Source organism: Staurois parvus, unplaced genomic scaffold, assembly GCF_062004578.1.
Source record: "Staurois parvus isolate SC_StPar_1 unplaced genomic scaffold, SC_StPar_1.0 ptg000783l, whole genome shotgun sequence".
Classification (NCBI taxonomy): Eukaryota; Metazoa; Chordata; class Amphibia; order Anura; family Ranidae; genus Staurois; species Staurois parvus.
In genome coordinates, this window is record NW_028318579.1 from 390,446 (window position 1) to 412,306 (window position 21,861).

The window sequence follows — 21,861 nt, forward strand, 5'->3', positions numbered from 1 at the left end:
TGCTTTTGAAGGCACCTGCTCTGATATATACAGTACATTACAAAAGGCCAATGCACTCTTCCTGGCACTCTGAATATGTTATGCAGCAACTCTTAGCATAAACAGATTTCCTAGCGTTTCCAAATAATCACACAGAAGATGCGCCATCTTCTTTCTCAGCAAAGTATCATGCGTGTGAGGAACAGTTAACGTGGCATTGTTATCTTTGCAGATTTTTGTGCCTTTTGTATTACCTTGGTGATTCTTTGTGTCATGTTGCTCTGAATCGTCAGTCTAAAAATTGTAATCCTGTATTGTGCAGTGTCTTACAACACACAGCCTTATTGCATCATATCAAAGCCCATGGCGTGCAAAAGGAACATATACGTTTAAGATTCTCAGAGGGACAGCCGTGCTTTTAAAATTCTGTCTTTTGTTCATTTTATAGCTGAACTCCTGGAAAACCGCTAAATATTTATGTAACATACACATTTGTGAGCTGTTTTACCTGACAATTTGTATTTTGTCTATCCAGTTTTGAGATTTTTTTTTCCCAGTTCTATAACACAGCACAGACCTGTCTGGCAGGGTTAGAGACCTGATTTGTTTTTTGCTGCAGTTAAGGAATACCAACAAGCAGGGGCGGACTGACCATTTGGAAACTTGGGCACTGCCTGAGGGCCTGGGGTCAGTAGGGGGTCCCATGAGATGCCCCTGCTACCTTTTTCATAGGCTTTTTTGAGTTTGGGCAAGGACACAGGGGCCCCATGATCTCCTATTGCCCGGGGGCCCCATGAGTTGTCAGTCTGCCCCTGCCAACAAGTCTTACTCCTCCCCCATTCTGTGACTGGGCAGTATAGTAGAGCAGCAGACTGATTTTATCAGTCACTCTGCTTTCCTCCTTATAATCCCATGGTCCTTTTGCCTTTCCCAGAGTTCTGCTGTAGAAGTATTGCAAAAAGCGAATACCGGGTTAAATTCAGATATTTACACTTCTCGCATTCTACAACCCCAATTCCATAAAAGGGGCCCTGTGTAAAATGTACATAAAAACAGAATGCGATGATTTGCAAATCTCATAAACCCATATCTTTATTTACAGTACGCAATTGAAAACATATTAAATGTTTAAACTGAAAAAGACGTCGTCTGGGTGGGCACATAAACTGCTCTAAAACCTGGATTTCAGCATTAATGCCTTTCCAGATGTGCAAGCTGCCCATTCCATACACATCAATGCATCCCCCCATCCCATACCGTCAGAAATGCAGGCTATTGAACTGAGCACTGATAACAAACCAAAGATCCCTCTCCTCTTTAGTCCAGAGGATGCGGCGCCCATGGTTGCCAAAGAGAATGTCAAATTTCAATTTGTCTGACCACAGAAGTTTTCCATTTGGCAACAAACCAATTTGAATGAGCTTTGGCCCAGAGAAGACGGTGGAGTTTTTGGATCATTTTCAGATATGGCTTTTTCTTTGCATGATAGAGCTTTACCCTGTATTTCTGGGTGGCTCGGTGAACTGTGCTCACAGACAGTGATTTTTGGAAGCATTCCTGAGCACATGAAGTGATGTCCACCTCAGAATCATGTCAGTTTTTAACTGATTCCCACCCGGCCAATAACAGATTGACCTTACGTCCTTCAAGGTGGACATCATATGACGTCCTCCCAGTCCCGCCACTCGTATGCACCCCCCCCCGGGGACAAACTGCGATCGGTGGTGAGCTATGTCCCTCAGACACAGTTCATCACTGATCAGGGTAAAGAGCCAATGACGCTGGCTCTTTACCATGTGATCAGCTGTGTCCAGTCACAGCTGATCACATGTAAACAAATGCCAGTTAGCAGCATTTCTTTTCCTCAGTGCCGTCACAGTGCTGAGGAAAAGAAAGACAATAACCAGCTTTCCTGTGACATTGGATGTTCATACTGACAATCAGGGCACTGGTCATCAGTGCATCCTCATCAGCACACATCAGTAAAGAAGAAAATGTACTTATTTGCACATTTTTATAACAGAAGCTAAGAAAAATCTTTTTTTTTTTTATTTTCTGTTTAGCAAACAAATTAAAAAAATAAAGACACAGTGGTGATTAAATCCCACCAAAAGAAAGATCTATCTGTCCCAAATAAATTATAAAAATTTCATTTGGATACAGTGTTGCATGACCGTGCAATTCTCGTTCAAACGGCTACAGTGCTGAAAGCTGAAAATTGGCCTGGACCGGAAGGGTGAAAGTTCCCGATATTGAAGTGGTTAAAATACAGCTCCATCCGAAAGGGGAAATTCTGCTTCAAGTACCGGTGCCCCACTCCCCGTGAGGAATTGGCACCTTTGGGGAGCGGATACCTGCTCACACTTCTGCTTTGTCCACCTTGGTCATGGGTAGGCAACCTGCGGCTCTCTTGCTGTTGTGGAAGTACATTTCCCATAAGGCATTGCAAAGATTACAAAACTGACAGTTACAGCTATGACTTGAAGTGGCATGATGGAACTTGTAGTCCTTCGGCTCTCAGGTTGCCTACCCCTGACCTAGGTGATCAGAAGCTGTCAAAGCCAGCTGTCCACTTAATATGCTGGTGACGGGAAGCGAGGACGGCCAGTGAAACCAGCTGCGGTGAGTACACCACAGGGTCGAGGGACAGGTGACTGGCTGTTTTTTTAAAAATCAGCAGCTAGTTATTGTAGCTGCTGACTTTTATTTTTTGTTTTTTAGCTTTGATTGGAGCTCCACTTTTATGCAGTGCCATCTGAGGGCCTGAAGATCACAGGCATCCAATATTGTGTTTTGGCCTGGTCCCTTGCACTGAGATATTTCTTCAGATTCTCAGAATCTTTTGATATTATGTGCTGTAGATGATGATATTTACAGTCTTTGCTATTTTACTTTGAGGAACATTATTTTAAAATTGTTAGATGCACTCTTTCACAAATTGGTGAACCTCTGTCCATCTTTACTTTTCAGAAACTCTGACTTTCTAAGATGCTCTTTTTATACCCAATCATGTTACTGACCTGTTGCCAATTAACCTAATTAGTTGCAAAATGATCTTCCTTGTTAGCACTTACTTTGCCAGCTTTTTGTTGCCCTGCCCCAACTTTTTTGAGACGTATTGCTGCCATCAATTTAAAAATGACCTGATTTTTTTTTTTTCTTAAAATGGTCCATTTTCTCAGTTTTCACATTTGTATGTTTTCTGATTTCTGTTGTGAATAAAATATGGGATTTTGCGAATCATTGCACTCTGTTTTTATGTAGATTTTATACACCGTCCCAACTTTATTGGAATTGGGGTTGTAAAAATAAATTCCGTGATGGATTATTGAATAGAAAGCTGCATTAGTTTGTCATTTATTTCCTTCTGGAATTCAGCATATAGGGCTTGTTTACACCAACTTTGGTTTTCACACACTCCCGCCTATCCTTGGCTGTCATCCTCCATCCAGTAAGGACTCGTTCACACAAACTGTGCTTTCTAAAGAGTGATCTGCGTTTGGATCTCTCTCTCCAGAGCATTTTGATAGGCAGAGAGGAGTGTTGTATCGCCTCCTAACTACATGCTTTAACTCCTTCAACCCCTCACTAGTACACCACATCCACATGCAATGCACACAGTTGCAGGGTGCTTGCAGAATGACCTCATTTACCCCAACAGCAACAGGAAAACCTGAAAGCAACAGGGAATTATAACACTGTATACACTTCTGGTCACTGCCTCTGCAGCTAAAGGGACAGCAGTTGGGGAATGTTAAGTGTGGCTTAACTGCAGAGTTTTACTGCCTCTCAACCACTAGTGTGAACCAACCTTAAGTAAATAAATAGGGAAAGTTAAGTAAAGGTCATTTCTTATACCAGCATATTATTACTATTATACAGTATTTATAAAGTGCCAATAGTTCGCTCAGCGCTGTTTATTACAAAGGGGGACAGGACATGTGACAGAACAATACCAATACAATGCAATACATGAGGGGATCGAGGGCCCTGCTCTTTCGAGCTTACAATCTAGGAGGTAGGGGATGGTGGCACAGGAGGAGATAGCTGTGGGGGATGGAGTGGTAGGAAGAGTGGAGGAGGTCGGCAAGTTAGCAGGGGGTGGGGTAGGCTTCCCTGAAGAGATGGGTTTTCAGGATGCGCCTAAAGGAGAGGAGAGTAGGTGATAATCTGATGGGTTGGGGCAGGGAGTTCCAGAGGATGGGTGACACCCTGGAGAAGTCCTGGAGGCGGGCATGGGAGGAGGAGACCAGGGAACTAGAGAGAAGGAGGTCTTGTGAGGAGCGGAGTGTGTGTGCTGGGTGGTACTTGGATATTAGGTCGGTGATGTAGTTCGGGGCAGTGTGGTGGACAGCTTTGTACATCAGTGTTAGGATTTTGAATTTGATCCGTTGCGCAATCGGAAGCCAGTGGAGGGATTGGCAGAGGGGGGTGGCGGAGACGGAGCGGTTGGAAAGGTGAATGAGTCTGGCAGCCGTATTCAGTATCGACTGAAGCGGGGATAGCCAGCGGCGAGGCAGGCCAGTGAGGAGGGAGTTGTAGTTGTCGAGTCGTGATATGATGAGGGAGTGGATGAGCTGTTTAGTGGTTTCTGGGGTATATAAGGCTGTAACAATGCAGACTCCAGTCTATGGGCAGTCACGTCCTTTATACTTTTTTTTTTTTTTAACTACTTCAGGGACCCATAGGAATACCCCATATAATAGAGAGCTGCCTTTTAAGACTGAAGATCATACCTTTGCGTCCAGCGCTTCAACAACACCCAATTCCATCTGTGCACTCACAGTGGAAACTACAGGCAGCCATAGCAAGGCAGCCATGGTTGTCGCCATCAGAAAACCTGTCCAGATAAATGCTGTGCTGCAATTGCTAGAGTGCATGTAGACTGTCAGGTTCTGAGTCTGAACCTGCAACCTCTGCTGTGTCTGGCGACGTCTCTTCCTGCTGGGATGCTGGACAGCTCCCTGGACGATTTCTTGAATGATCCTGCTTTGAACCTTGTTTATCTCGAACTTTGAACCCTTAGCTCCTCTCGTGAGCGTCCCATTTTGCATTTCCCGTTTGGCAAATTATTGTGCTCTCTCTTGCCAATATCTCGCTCTTGTCTCTCCTACTGCCGTCTGTATCTCCGCTGCCACTTGTTTCCGAACTTTGGCTTGCTTACTGACTACGCTTCTGCTTATCCCTACCTGCTGTATCTGCTGCTCAACCCTAACTTGTTCACCTCCTGGGGGGGGGGGGGGGGCAATACTGTGGACCACGATCTGCTACCTGCTACTAGCATGCTGCAAAACCCATCTCCACCATCATGAGTTCTGGCAAATGCTGGTTAGTACTTAGACCCTGCACCTCAGGTGAGCCTGCGTCATCTACCAAGGTGATCTGCTTGTGTATTTTTCCTGATGGTCGGTGGGAGAGTCTCTACTGATATAGGTATTGGTCTCCAAGCCTGACACCGTACCGTGACGTAGACCATAAAGAAGCTGGAAAGGGGAGGAGTTTAGCAGCACTGAGACACTACTAAGAATAAAAAAGGTAGATATGTGTGGTTAGGCAAAAAAAAAAATGTTTATGATACAAAGCGTTAGTAAAATAAATCTCTTTCAGTTTGGGTTTACATCACTTTATGTCATAACTGGTCTGAGTACCTTATAATTCCATCGAGAGGCATCGCTGTTTTCACCACTGCCAGTCATGTGACCCACCACCAAAGCATTTGTTCGTGTGACCGAATTCCTGGGTGTTTGATGATGTGTTCTCAGCTGATCCTCCTCCTCCTGTAGCGAGGTATTATTGGGCTACTTCTGTGTTCCATCCAGGGAAGTGGAGGGGTCTCCCTTTATAGGTCTGGTTTAACACAGGATTATTACTTGCTGTCAACAGGGATGACAATGCAGTAGTGTAAGCCGGGGAATTTCTCCAGCTTACCCCCCCCCCCCCCCACCCGAATGGCCCAAATGATCGATGGTTGTTAGCAATTGCCGCATTGTAGATTTTATCCAGGAAATGTAAACCATCTTCACATAAACTCAGAAGGTGCCAACTTCAGAAATAATTCTTTTAAGAGGTCACAATAATCCCCCGCTTTGTTTACTGAACATTTCTCTTCAAGAAAACCCCAGATATGGCCTTTTATGGAGAAAGTAGAGCGTAATCGTCTCTCTTTACTCTACTTCATTAGAACTTTCAGTCTGTTGGCAGCATCATTGGGATTTAAAGGGAGCCATTCCAGCTTTGTTCATGTAAACGATACAATTGTTTCTCAAACCATTTTCTTATTTAGCCTGGGTTCACACGGATGTGGTGCGGCATAATGCATGTGATTCGGGCAACACACCGCATTCCTGTGCAAATCACTTGCGATTTGTGTGCGGTGCGATTGGAGGCTTAGATTTTGTATGGCTCAAATTGCAATGCATGTGCACTAAAAAGGTGCAGGACCTCTTTTTTTGATCCGCACTAGAATACGATCTGATTTTGCACATCACACCGCGTTTTTTGAACCAATTTTGGGGTGTTGTTAACTTAACATACGCACCTGCAGCGGTTCGCATGAATGGGGTGCGATTAAGATGCGGTGCGGAATTCGCACAAAAAACGCCGCATCAGTGTGAAACCAAGCTGAATGCTAATCTAAAAAATGACCCTATGTTTCAGTCTAGGATTAGCAATGATTTTCTGTACCTGTCATTAGTCAGATTGGATCCAAGGCTCAGTATGGCAGAAATGGGGTACCAGTATTTACCCACTTGCCTACCGGGCACTTATACCCCCTTCTTTACCAGGCCAGCTTTCAGCGCTGTTGCACTTTGATTGACAATTGCGCGGTCATGCAAGATTGTACCCATATGAAATTTTTATAATTTTTTTCTCACAAATAGAGCTTTCTTTTGGTGGTATTTAATCGCTGCTGGGCACTTTACTTTTTGCGCTATAAACAAAAAAATTGCAAAAAATTAAAAAAAAAAAAATGTTTCTTTGTTTCTATTATAAAATTTTTCAAACAGGTAATTTTTCTCCTTCACTGATGTGCGTTGATGAGGCAGCACTAATGAGGGGGCACAGATAGGCAGCACTGATAGGCAGCACTAATGAGGTGGCACTGATAGACAGCACTGATAGGTGGCATTGACTGGCGCAACCACTGGGCACTGACTGGCAGCACTGCTGGGCTGCACTGATGGGCACTGGTGGGTGGCACTGGTGGGCACAGGTGGGTGACACTGCTGGGCACAGGTAGGTGGCACTTCTGGGCACAGGTGTGTGGCACTGCTGGGTGCACTGCTGGGCACAGGTGGGTGGAACTGCTGGGTGGCACTGCTGGGCACCAATAATCAGGGCACTGATCATCAGTGCCCAGATGATTGGTGCCGATGCCTGCTCTGACAACTGCCGGTTCTTTGCAGTACTTTCCTCACGCTCTGACAGTGTGAGGAAAGTGCAGCCGAGAACCGGCAATTGCATTTCCCGGTGATCAGCGTGTCATTGGACACGGCTGATCACGTGGTAAAAGGCCGTTGTGATTGGCCTTTTACCACATCACGTGATCGCTGGGGGGCGTGCCCCCGGGGGCGCGCAGGAGAGCGCGTTCTGGGAGGATGTCATCTGACGCCCTCCCAGAACTGGCCAGACGCAGTGTAGCCATCATTCGGCTATCTGCGGTTGGCAAGTAGTTAAAGTGCATCGGTTCCATACCATTTTTTTTCTTTATTTTTATAGGTAATAAAGTAGTATTAAATGTAAACATACATAATTTTATAATGCAAGATATCTGTGACCAAGCCCCGTGGGAGAGGTGATATGCGTCAAGGAAAGCTGTCTATGGGTGGTGCTGTTGAATTACCAGTGTTCATGCCTAGCTTTCAATAATGCTTTTTAAGATCATGTCATAGGAGTGACGACCTTCCTATGTAATAGGGGCATGGTGGAGTGTTTTACAGCCAGCACCCAATTCCCAAAGCAATTTGAACAGGATTAAGGAGAAGCAATCTATCAACACATCTGTTTTTTTTTTTTTTAAAAAAAAAAGGTTTACTGACTGTTCTCACATTACAAAGTTGTAAATGGCCACTAAAACAGAAATGAAATGTACTTTAGGGAACGCGGAAGATAACGACATTGTATACAGATTAACAGCCCAAGAAAATATACAACTAACATACAGAAAAAGGCAATAAACATAATATATAAAGGCAATCATATCCAGGCTCACAATGTAAGAATGCGTAAGCATATAAACTCGTATATACATGGGACGAGGTTGAGTGGTAGGTCGGTCAGTGTAGGTGGTGTTGTCTTATGTGTATCTGAAACCTTTCAGTTTGTGGGGTGTTGGGATCTGCTGTTATCAGACCTGATCAAAGAGAGGAGGCTATGATTAAGGCCCTGGTCTGGGGCTGCGTGAGTGCTGCCCACACTGGGGAGCTACAGTTCATTGAGGGAACCATGAATGCCAACATGCACTGAGACATACTGAAGCAGAGCATGATCCCCTTACTTCGGAGACTGGGCCGCAGGGCAGTATTCCAACATAACGACCCCAAACACACATTCAGGACAACCACTGCCTTGCTAAAGAAGCTGATGGTAGAGGTGATGGACTGGCCAAGCATGGCTGCAGACCTAAACCCTACTGAGCATCTGTGGGGCAGGAGGAGCACAAGGTCTCTAACAACCACCAGCTCCGTGATGTCATAATGGAGGAGTGGAAGAGGACTCCAGTGGCAACTCTGGTGACCTCCATGCCCAAGAGGGTTAAGGCAGTGCTGGAAAATAATGGCGGCCACACAAAATATTGACACTTTGGGCCCAATTTGGATATTGTCACTTAGGGGTGGACTCACTTTTGTTGCCAGCGGTTTAGACATTAATGGCTGTGTGTTGAGTTAATTTGAGGGGATGGCAAATTTACATGTCATACAAGCTGTACACTGACTACGTCACATCATAGCAAAGATAGAATAAAATATTTACAAAAATGTGAGGGGTGGATGACTTCTGTGAGATACTGTACCTCACTTCCTTGGCAGCAGCAAAACGTTTCCCCCTGCCCTGTAGGGTGCAGTGCTATTACAAGACAAGTTGGGCATTGTCAGTTGCCCCCTTTGTGAATCCTACTTCACGCGTTTTACTATTTATTTTTAACAGGAGCACCAGGGATTATTTTATTGAAAGCTACATATTTAAAAACAATGACAGATATTTTTGAAAAGACATTAAAATGTTAAACCTTATGTGAGAGTTCTGATTTGGTTTACACATACTTTAAAAGAAATATAATGTATATACGAGGGGTGTTCAAGTCAATCCGGGACGTTTGAGTTTATATAATAAAAGAACACATTTCAAGGAGTGGAAACTGCATTTATTTTTCGCCATACTCTCCTGCTGCATTTATACACTTATCCCAGCGTTTACTAATGCCTGGAAAGCTTCGGCATAGAAAGATTTGTCAGTACTCCAGAACCATCCCAGGACAGCCGGCTTCACTTTGTCATCATCGTGTTCACCGTTCCCACAGAAACATTTGTCTCATGTGCGATTTCCCAATAGGCTATCCTTCCATTATCCAGGATCAGGCGTTCCATGCGCTGAATGTTCAAAGGAATGACTGCTGTGCACTGGGAACCTCCATGGCCAAGATCTTCACTGACTGATGTATTGGCCATCTTTGAAATGTTTACGCCACTTAAATATCTTACGGCAGCTGAGTGTCTCATCACTGTACTGTGCTTTAAGTCTTCTGTAGATATTCGCAGGTTTTATGACACAAGAAATGTCCTCACCGCACTCTGTTCCATGCACACACTAACACTGCTGTCTGCCATCTTAGTTAACAGTCTCTGGACTGGCCCGCGACATATGTGCCACCTATCAGTAATAGGACACACTTGCCACTTACTTCCGTGTGTAATATCACCAGACTAACATCCCTTTTTATACCTGGAAAATTAAAAGTTCCAGATTGACTTGCACGCCCCTTATATATTTGCTACAGAATCTGATTTTCCTGTTAATTTGTACTTTGCATGAAGTCTCTTGTGCAGGGAATTAAACATTTTATTTGTATATTTGCAGGTGTGTGCATGTGGGAAATCTTAATGTATGGAGTGAAGCCTTTCCAGGGAGTGAAAAACAATGATGTGATTGGTCGGATAGAAAACGGCGAGCGCTTACCAATGCCAGCCAACTGCCCCCCCACTCTCTACAGCCTTATGACCAAGTGTTGGGCATATGACCCCAGCCGGCGACCGCGGTTTACTGAACTCAAAGCACAACTGAGGTGAGGCCCTAGTCACTTTTTTTTTTTTGGAGCAGACATGACCAGAATATTATGATTTGGGGAAATTTTCCAACAATCACCTCCCCACATTTCATCCCAAAGTTTTACTTTAAGTTTAGTTCAAACAATTCCCTGTTTTTATTTGTATCTTCATATGTTTAATGTCATTGATGTTCTCTGAATTTAAAGCTGGACTCCAGGTATGGTTTTTTTTGCATAGTTACATTGGTCCTGCAAGAACCGATGTAAATATATATAATCCATACCTGTGGGACCACTGTGAAAGTGGAAAGTCACTGAAGTAGTCAGTGGTACTACAGTATAAAAGCTCTATAGCACCGCAAATGGAGAACGACTGATTAGGTCCTAAGCAAGAAGCCGTAATCTCTGTATGGTAGATCAAGATGTGTTAATCCACTTCTATAATGGCTGCAGCTTTTCTAACAGGGTATTGGATATCTCTGTGCACTAAAACTATAAACAAACAAAAGGCACTGCCATCTAAGTGTATCAGTTTAATTTAAAACAAGTAAAGGAAATGGTTAAAATACACTCACAAGAATGAGCGTAAATGGGTATATCATCAGTCCTTTTCGCTGGCAAGCCTCGGTGGACAGCGGATGGATGGATGAGATGTTCCCTAAAACAGCTCTGCAGGACAGGTGGAATAAAGCTGGACTAATGCAGATTAGGTCTGTATAACAGGCTGTTTCTTCCTCCAGCAGCAAATATATCCACACTGGAACGGAAGCAAGTGCTAGGACCAGAATCAGAAGTGACGCCGGGACATATTGACGTCAAAGCGTCCCAATGTCACTTCTGCTTGTATCTCTGCAGCCACACAGCCCCGTATAGGAGGGCAGACGACCTGATTTCTCTCTTCTGCAGTTAAATACCACTTACAGGTCTTGTCCCTTCCCCAGCCTGTGACATACCAACATTGTTGGTCTGGCTGAAAAAAGACAAACATCCATCCAGTTCAACCATTAAAAAAAAAACAAGTTATAATCCTATACCCAGAGTTGATGCAGAAGAAGACAAAAAAACCCAGCAAAGCACGATCCAGTTTGCTCCTGAAGGGGCCCGAGAGGCAATCGGATATTCCCTGGATCAACTTTACCTATAAATGTTAGTATCCAGTTATATTCTGTGTATCCAAGAAAGAATCCAGGACTTTCCTACAGCAATCCACTGAGCTGGCCAGAACCAATTCTTGAGGTAGTCTATTCCACATTTTCACAGCTCTCGCTGTGAAGAAACCTTTCCGTGTTTGGAGATTAAATTTCTCTCCCTCCAGACACAGAGTGCCCCCTTGTCCTCTGTGATGACCTCAGGGTGAATAACGCTACACCGAGTTCACTATATGAACCACTGATGTATTTATACATGGAGATCATATCCCCCCCTTATGTATTATACATGGAGATCATATCCCCCCCTTATGTATTATACATGGAGATCATATCCCCCCCTTATGTATTATACATGGAGATCATATCCCCCCTTATGTATTATACATGGAGATCATATCCCCCCTTATGTATTATACATGGAGATCATATCCCCCCTTATGTATTATACATGGAGATCATATCCCCCCTTATGTATTATACATGGTGATCATATCCCCCCTTATGTATTATACATGGAGATCATATCCCCCTTATGTATTATACATGGAGATCATATCCCCCCTTATGTATTCTACATGGTGATCATATCCCCCCTTATGTATTATACATGGTGATCATATCCCCCCTTATGTATTATACATGGAGATCATATCCCCCATTATGTATTATACATGGAGATCATATCCCCCCTTATGTATTATACATGGAGATCATATCCCCCCTTATGTATTATACATGGTGATCATATCCCCCCTTATGTATTATACATGGAGATCATATCCCCCCTTATGTATTATACATGGAGATCATATCCCCCCTTATGTAATATACATGGAGATCATATCCCCCCTTATGTATCATACATGGAATGGAGATCATATCCCCCTCATGTATTATACATGGAGATCATATCCCCCCCTTATGTATTATACATGGTGATCATATCCCCCCTTATGTATTATACATGGAGATCATATCCCCCCTTATGTATTATACATGGAGATCATATCCCCCCTTATGTATTATACATGGAGATCATATCCCCCCTTATGTATTATACATGGAGATCATATCCCCCCCTTATGTATTATACATGGTGATCATATCCCCCCTTATGTATTATACATGGAGATCATATCCCCCTTATGTATTATACAGGGAGATCATATCCCCCCTTATGTATTATACATGGAGATCATATCCCCCCCTTATGTATTATACATGGAGATCATATCCCCCTTATGTATTATACATGGAGATCATATCCCCCCCTTATGTATTATACATGGAGATCATATCCCCCTTATGTATTATACAGGGAGATCATATCCCCCCTTATGTATTATACATGGTGATCATATCCCCCCTTATGTATTATACATGGAGATCATATCCCCCCTTATGTATTATACATGGAGATCATATCCCCCTTATGTATTATACAGGGAGATCATATCCCCCCTTATGTATTATACATGGAGATCATATCCCCCTTATGTATTATACATGGAGATCATATCCCCCCCTTATGTATTATACATGGAGATCATATCCCCCTTATGTATTATACAGGGAGATCATATCCCCCCCCTTATGTATTATACATGGAGATCATATCCCCCCCCTTATGTATTATACATGGTGATCATATCCCCCCTTATGTATTATACATGGTGATCATATCCCCCCTTATGTATTATACATGGAGATCATATCCCCCTTATGCATTATACATGGACATCATATCCCCCTTATGTATTATACATGGAGATCATATCCCCCCTTAATCTCCTCTTCTCAAGAGAATAAATTCCGTTCCTCTAATCTTTCCTCATAGCTGAGCTCCTCCATGCCTCAGTTGGTTCAGTTATCAGTTTGGTTGCCCTTCTCTTTATTTTCTCCAGTTCCCCAATGTTCTTTTTGTGAATTGGTGCCCAAAATTGAACTGCGTATATCAGATGAGGTCTTGCTAATGATTTGTACCAGGGGGGAAATTATTATACAGGATTTATATAGCGCCAACCGTTTGCTCAGTGCTTTACAATATAACGGGAGACAATACAGCAACAATACAGTTCAATACAAGAGGGCCCTGCTCCTTGGAAATGATCTCTCTCTCTCTCTCTCTGGAGTCTATACCTCTCCTAATACAGGAGAGGATTTTGCTCGCTTTAGAACCCGCAGCTTGGCATTGCATGCCATTATTAAGCTTATGATCTGCCAGAACTCCCAGATCCTTCTCCACCATTGACCCCCCCCCCCAGATCCTTCTCCACCATTGATCCCCCCAGATCCTTCTCCACCATTGACCCCCCCAGTTGTACTCCCCCTAGTATGTATGAGGCATGCATATTCTTAGCCCCCAAGTGCAGAACCTTACATTTATCAACATTAAACCTCATTTGCCACATAGTCGCCCAATTACACAGAGCATTGAGGTCGGCTTGTAAATTGGAGACATCCTGTAAGGACGTTATTCCACTGCACAGCTTGGTGTCATCTGCAAAGACAGGACAGTGAAAGGAGAAGCAGCAGACTGAGCTCATCTTTCAGTCTCTCTGCTCCTGTGGATGTTCTTCTTGCGCTACAGCACAACTGATTGGTCTCTTGCATGCCCCCTTCTCTCTCGGTTCTACTACTGCAAAGGCTTATACCTAGTCAAATTCAGGCACTCTCACTGATTTTATTTTAAAACATTAGCCACGTTTCACACCAGTGCAAATTGTCCTGCATCTTGAAAGTTCACAGTCGTTTGACAAATCACACCCCATTTGCAGCAACGGAACCGGTCAAATTTATTGTGACTTTGAAAAACGTTTCTGCACCAATTCTGTGCGACTTCATTGCGACTTGCCTTAACATCTGGTAAATGAAATCACAGAGATATCAGCAAGCCACACATGAAATTTGAAGTAGCGCTACTTCTAAGCCGCACAGTTGTGAACCAGGGCTTACGGTCAAGAATGAAATAATTAATTTGTGTCTCTTGTAATTGCCTGGAGTTCTGCTTTATTGGACTTCCCCTTTATGAGAGTATATATATATATATACACGACTTCCTGCAGTGCACTATTGATTCCAATCAGATAGCACAGCATCATTAGGTAGTGATGTAGCTCACTGAAGGCTGCTAGAAACTAGTTTAATGAGACCACAACTTCTGTTCCTGTAAGAGAAAAAGTAGTATATGCACCTCTCCAGCAGCCACATTTCTCCTACCTTACTTTTCATCCCTGCAGCCTCCATCAGCCTTTTCAGCAGTTAGCCATTTTTAATGCCTGTGTAATAAAAGAAAGGGAAACACAGCAGCGCTTTTCTAAATGTAGCAATAATCATAAAATCATTTAATGAATAAAAATCAAGCAACTCACAAAAATGTGCATAAAAGCTCACATATGACATATAGAAGCCTCCCCTTTGAGTTAACAGCTCCGGGGTGCTGGGGGCGTCGTGATCCGCAGACCGCTCGGCCACACTTGTGATTTCAGGGGCTCCAAGTCGCTGGGGATTCCAAAGCTGACAGCTGTGACGTCACCGGAAGCATGAGTCCCAGAATGGGCTGGCTGATTGCCATGCGTTCGGGAAATGCATGTGCCTTCCTCAGGCAGACGACCATTTACATTTATATGATACTAATCTGATATTTCTCTTACTGACTCCACTCTTCTCTCCCCATTTAATGCTTGTGTGCCCTGCAATGTGCTGGTACCCTTCTCTGTCCCAACCGCACTGTTGAGTTCTGTTGTGACATAGGGTTTTGAGGAAGGAACCAGCGTGCAACAAAGGACACCCAGCACTACCATGTAGATCTGTGCTTAAAGCGGTGCTCCACCCAAAAGGACTTTAAGGACTGCTCCCCCGCTCCCCATTAAGGATTGGCACCTTTGGGGGGGGGGGGGGGGCAGGTACCCGAATTTGACAGGTACCCGCTTCCACTTCCGGTCCGGTCACCTAGGCGATCAGAAGCGGAAGGTGTCCCCTCTCCCTCTAGTCTTTTGGGACATGTCACAGGTCCCAGAAGACTGCAGGACCATTCGTGAAGCGCAGTGCTACTCGCGCATGTGCAGTGGGTACCCGGCTGTGAAGCTGCACAGCCGGGTGTCCTCACTGAAGTTGCCGGCCTCTTGGAATACAGGACGGCCGGTGAAATGAGCTGCAGGGGACACACCACAGGACTGAGGGACAGGTAAGTGGCTGTTTTTTATAAGTCAGCAGCTACAGTTTTTGTAGCTGCTGACTTTTCTGTTTTGAAAGGGTGAGTGGAACTCCGCTTTAAGAAAGCAGAACTTCAAGTTATTGCGCCCCCCCTTGCCATATTTGGAAAGTCTGTCTTTTTGCAGGGGTTCTGACCAGGTTACCCCATATCCCACCCCCTTTCCCAACCAGCCTCTTGGGGCACATCTCAGGAGAATGTGGTACCATTCACGTGGCGCAGCTTGCGCATGTGAGTGGGCTTCCGGCTGTGAAACCACAAGGATTTACAGTTGGCTGCCCATAGTTAAGATGCTGCCACCGGGGACCTGAAGACCGGTGAAGAGCCGGGTGGAGTGAGGATAGCACTGGATCCAGGGAGAGGTGGGTTTTTTTTTTTTTTGGTCTATATTTGTAGCTGTTGGCTTTTAAATTTCTGTTTACAGGGTGAAGAACCTCTTTAACATTTTCAAACTGAAGTTCACATATGCTTTAAAAGCTGTCTGAGGGCTTGTTCACACTAGCAGCCTGTGGTTTAGCCATGCAGTTGTGGTGCACTAGTGCAGGGATCAGGGGGTTGAAGCAGGCAGTGATGAAACTATGCAATGCCTTCTCACCAGGGGTGGACTGACCGTTTGGAAACTCGGGCACTGCCCAAGGGCCCGGGGTCAGTAGGGGACCCCATGAGATGCCCCTGGTACCTTTTTCATAGGCTTTTTTGAGTTTGGGCAAGGACACAGGCCCCATGATCCCCTATTGCCCGGGGGCCCCATGAGTTGTCAGTCCGCCTCTGCTTCTCACTGTCTGTCAAACGCTCTCTGAATAATAAAAAAGAGACCACAGCTATTGTGAACAAGCCCTGAAGGCTGTGCAAATGCTCTGTAAGCCTAGGTTCATACTACAGCGGTGCGGTAAATCCCATGTGATTCGCAAAGGAACCGCACCTCATTCCTGTATAAATCACGTGCGATTTGTATGTGGTGCGATTAGAGCCATACATTTTGTATGGCTCTATTCTCCTAGATTGTAAGCTCGAAAGAGCAGGGCCCTTGATCCCCTCATGTTTTGCATTGTATTGTATTGTTATTGTTCTGTCCCCCATTGTAATGTACAGCACTGAGAAAACTATTGGCGCTTTATAAATACTGTATAATAATAATAATAATAATATTCGCACCGCACACACACCAAAACCATGCAGGACCCTTTTTTTGTCCGCACTAGATTCAGATTGCATGGCCATTCACACCTACAGTGGGGATCGAAAGTTTGGGCACCCCAGCTAAAAATTTGTATTAATGTGCATAAAGAAGCCAAGGAAAGATGGAAAAATCTCCAAAAGGCATCAAATTACAGATTAGACATTCTTAAAATATGTCAACAAAAGTTAGATTTTATTTCCATCATTTACACTTTCAAAATAACAGAAAACAAAAAAATGGCGTCTGCAAAAGTTTGGGCACCCTGCAGAATTTATAGCATGCACTGCCCCCTTTGCCAAGCTGAGACCTGCCAGTGTCATGGATTGTTTTCAATCATCGTCTGGGAAGACCAGGTGATGTCAATCTCAAAGGTTTTAAATGCCCAGACTCATCTGACCTTGCCCCAACAATCAGCACCATGGGTTCTTCTAAGCAGTTGTCTAGAAAACTGAAACTGAAAATAGTTGACGCTCACAAAGCTGGAGAAGGCTATAAGAAGATAGCAAAGCGTTTTCAGATGTCAATATCCTCTGTTCGGAATGTAATTAAGAAATGGCAGTCATCAGGAACAGTGGAAGTTAAAGCAAGATCTGGAAGACCAAGAAAAATATCAGACAGAACAGCTCGCAGGATTGTGAGAAAAACAATTCAAAACCCACGTTTGACTGCACGATCCCTCCAGAAAGATCTGGCAGACACTGGAGTTGTGGTACACTATTCCACTATAAAGAGATACTTGTACAAATATGGTCTTCATGGAAGAGTCATCAGAAGAAAACCTCTTCTACGTCCTCACCACAAAAATCATCGTTTGAACTTTGCAAATGAACATATAGACAAGCCTGATGCATTTTGGAAAAAAGTTCTGTGGACCGATGAGGTTAAAATTGAACTTTTTGGACGGAATGAGCAAAGGTACGTTTGGAGAAGAAGGGGCACAGAATTTAATGAAAAGAACCTCTGTCCAACTGTTAAGCATGGGGTTGGATCAATCATGCTTTGGGGTTGTGTTGCAGCCAGTGGCACAGGGAACATCTCACGAGTAGAAGGAAAAATGGATTCAATAAAATTTCAGCAAATTTTGGATGGTAACTTGATGCCATCTGTGAAAAAGCTGAAGTTAAAGAGAGGATGGCTTCTACAAATGGATAATGATCCTAAACACTCCTCGAAATCCACGGGGGATTACATCAAGAGGCGTAAACTGAAGGTTTTTCCATGGCCTTCACAATGTCCTGACCTCAACATAATTGAAAATCTATGGATAGACCTTAAAAGAGCAGTGCGTGACAGACAGCCCAGAAATCTCAAAGAACTGGAAGACATTTGTAAGGAAGAATGGGCAAAGATACCTCAAACAAGAATTGAAAGACTCTTGGCTGGCTACAAAAAGCGTTTACAAGCTGTGACACTTGCCAAAGGGGGCAGTACAAGATATTAACTCTGCAGGGTGCCCAAACTTTTGCAGACGCCATTTTTTTGTTTTCTGTTATTTTGAAAGTGTAAATGATGGAAATAAAATCTAACTTTTGTTGACATATTATAAGAATGTCTAATCTGTAATTTGATGCCTTTTGGAGATTTTTCCATCTTTCCTTGGCTTCTTTATGCACATTAATACAAATTTTTAGCTGGGGTGCCCAAACTTTCGATCCCCACTGTATGTGATCCGATTCTGCACATTTCACCGTGTTTTGTGGACCGATGTTGGGGTGTTGTTAACATACAAACCCGCATCGATTCGCATGAACGGGGTGCGATTGTGATGCGGTGCAGAATTTGCACTGAAAACGCTGCTAATTCCGCACCGCATCAGTGTGAACCAGGGCTAATAGCTTGCCATAGACACTGCTCTTCACCTTCAATTGTTATTTTGGTCCTACGGATAATTTTGTATGAACTGTTGTGATCGGCTCTCAAAAGCTGTATACTAACGATCAGATTATCGTACGATTGCTTCAAAATCCGTATTTTTCGTACGATTTTCTGATCGCGTGTACCGGTCGTTGCACAGGCTGAAGCCCATATGTACAATACCAAAGATTCCCTTCAAGCTCTAGGGTTTAAAATTCATGATGAATACAAAAAATATATAAAACAAGTGAAAACTACTTTCCGTCCTCATAACATGAAATGAGCCAGAAAAACGGGTTTAAGCTGCACTGAGCAGGTCTGGCGAGACAGGAAGGTAGATGATTCTATGTTTCCATGTGCTGCTTTTTAAACCGGAGGCTTCATTTCATTCACAGACTGTCATTCAGTTTGGGATATTTACATGTTATTGCCATGGTGTGCTGAAGCTAAACCTGTAGGAGTACACAGGGGAAAGGTCAGAGAGCGAGGAAAGTCAACATAAGTGATAGAACTGTTGTTGTGTCCTTTAAATATAACAAGTTTCAGCTATCCTCTTTAACAAAACCACCTAGCAGTTTGTATTTTTGTTTTTTATTAGAATTGTGCTGTAATAGTTAGTAACATTCATCTGGACTTGTCATATAATGTTAAAAACATTACGTAACTTATCCAAGCCACTTTTCCAGTTCTAATGAATGATAAGCAGATACCTCTGCTGTTATATCTGCACAGTTGGCACAGACACCTTAATCCCCAACCACCATGGAATATGTAGATGTTGTGCCCCCCCAGTTACATAGTCCCATCCTTGGACTCAAGAGGTCTGCATAGGTGTCTTCTCTTCACATGGCTGAAGGATCTATTTGTTAAATCGCCAGGATAGAAATGTTATTGACATTATGCTGGAGATTTACTAAAACTGGTTCACTCAGAATTTGGTGCACCTATTCATGTTCGCCAATCAGCTTCTAACCTCAGTTTGTTCAGTCAAAGCGACACTAAAGCTTTTGTTTTTTTGTTTTTTTCTTAAAATGGCAAACATGTCTATGCTTACCTGCTCTGTGCAGTGATTTTGCACAGAGCAGCCCCGGTCCTCTTCCTTTCGTGTCCCCTCCGGCGCACCTGGCTCCTCCCCATTGAGCAGTGCCCCTCAGGGAAATCTGCTCGCCCTGGGGGCACTGCTGCTTGCTCATCCCCAAGCGGATGCTCTGTGTGTTCATAAGACAAATAGAGTAGCGGATTGGCCTCCCTCTCTCTCTCCTCATTGGCCCACTTGCTGTGTCAAATGGATAGAGTCCGAACACAAGCCAAGGTCAACAACAGGAGATCAGAATCAGAGTCAGGAGGCAAGCTGGGTCAAAGCACAGGGATGATCAGAATGCAGGTCTGGTTGCAGGTCTGGTCACAGGTCACTAAAGCAATTCCCTATAGTCGAGCCTTAAAATGGTTGTAGAGGCTGAAGATTTTTTTTACCTTCCTTCGTTCTATGCATGAAAATAAAAGTAAAAACCTTCACTATGCAGCTCTCCCCCCAGCCCAGCCCCCTAAATACTTACCTGAGCCCAATCCAGTGATGTGCACAAGAACAGCTGCTGTCTTGGCTCTCTGCTTCCTCATTGGCTCAGAGAAAGCAGGAGGAGCCATTTGCTGTCGCTGCTATTAATCACAGCCAGGGAGCGGAGGGCGGGGCAAAGCTCCGCTGTCTGTGTCTGTGGACACAGCCAGCATGGTTCAGGAGCAAACCCGCACAAGTACCTCCCTAGCAAGAGCTTGCTGGGGAAGGAGCCAGGAGAATTGGCGGGGAGACCCAAGAAGAGAATGATCTGGGCAAAACCATTACACAGAGCAGGTAAATATGATGTTTGTTATTAAAAATTGAGGCTTTATTACCACTTTAAATAGCCAGTGCCAAACCTGCATGATAACTCAAGCTCGTGTACATTAGCGAACATGCACAGATGCTTGCACAGCCCTGACTGTGGTCACAGGTCACTGAAGCTGATGACCACTCAGCCACTCCCTTTAGATTTGCCTCAAATAGGCCCCTGGGCGCCAAAAGCCATTGCCAGATGTGCACGCTAACCCAAGCTCATGCACATTAGTGAAAACGCACAGATGCCCCAACTTTGTGTACTGGTCCATGAATTGTTCTGTGCGCACGGACATAAACTTGATCTTCTTGACATAGGGAAAGTGACTAATGGCTGGAACCTTCCGCAGAAATCACTCGATGGTGACAGTGGTGCACACACTAAAATGTTATTCCACTGCTTACATCATCAATAAGGGCTCAATCAGAACTTATCTGATGGTCACATGGCTTTGTTTACAAACATGGTCAACTTAAGGGCCTAGTCACATACAAGTACTGACATACAGTAAATATAAAAAGTCTACACACCCCTGTTAAAATGTCAGGTTTCTGTGATGTAAAAAAATGAGACAAAGATAAATCATTTCAGAACTTTTTCCACTGTTAATGTGACTTATGAACTGTACAACTCAGTTGAAAAACAAACTGAAATCTTTTTTTTTTTTTGGGGGGGGGGGGGTAGTAAACAAAAACTAAAATAATGTGGTTGCATAAGTGTGCACATCCTCTGTAGCTGTGTTCAGAATTAAGCAACTACATTTAAAATTATTTTAAATAGGAGTCAGTACACACCTGCTATCATTTAAAGTGCCTCTGATTAACCCCAAATAAAGTTGAGCTGTTCTAGTAGGTCTTCCCTGACATTTTTTTAGTCGCATCCTACAGCTGGTCCACAGAGAGCTTCCAAAGCATCAGTGGGATCTCATTGTTAAAAGGTATCGGTCAGGAGAAGGGTACAAAAGAATTTCCAGGGCATTAGATATACCATGGAACACCGTGAAGACAGTCATCATCAATATGGCGCAACAGTGACATTACGGAGAACTGGACGTCCCTCCAAGATTGATGAAAAGACGAGAAGAAAACTTGTCTGGGAGGCTGCCAAGAGTCCTACAGCAACAATAAAGGAGCTGCAGGAATATCTGTCCCTATAACTTGACCTCATTTTCTTTGCTTTGGGATGCTGGCGTGATAGGAGTCTGTTGGTACAAAAGCACAGCACGTGGACTATACACCAGAGTTAGGGATCTGTGTAATCTTTTACTTTCTCATAATTTAATAGCAAATTTAGGGCATAGTCATCTTGTGTAATTGAAGAAGATACAGAACCCATGACTCCTATTTGCC

General features: G+C 43.8%; 1 protein-coding gene across 16 annotated transcripts in view; it reads left to right on the top strand.

Moving 5' to 3' along the window:
• The window catches only part of PTK2 (protein tyrosine kinase 2), a 473,957-nt gene that overhangs the window by 347,116 nt on the left and 104,980 nt on the right, over positions 1-21,861 (top strand). For all 16 annotated transcript variants that reach the window (XM_089654639.1, XM_089654641.1, XM_089654642.1 and 13 more), the window contains one exon: positions 10,057-10,261. In XM_089654639.1, coding sequence (XP_089510765.1) covers positions 10,057-10,261 — 205 coding nt within the window. The remainder of the gene's footprint in view (positions 1-10,056; positions 10,262-21,861) is intronic.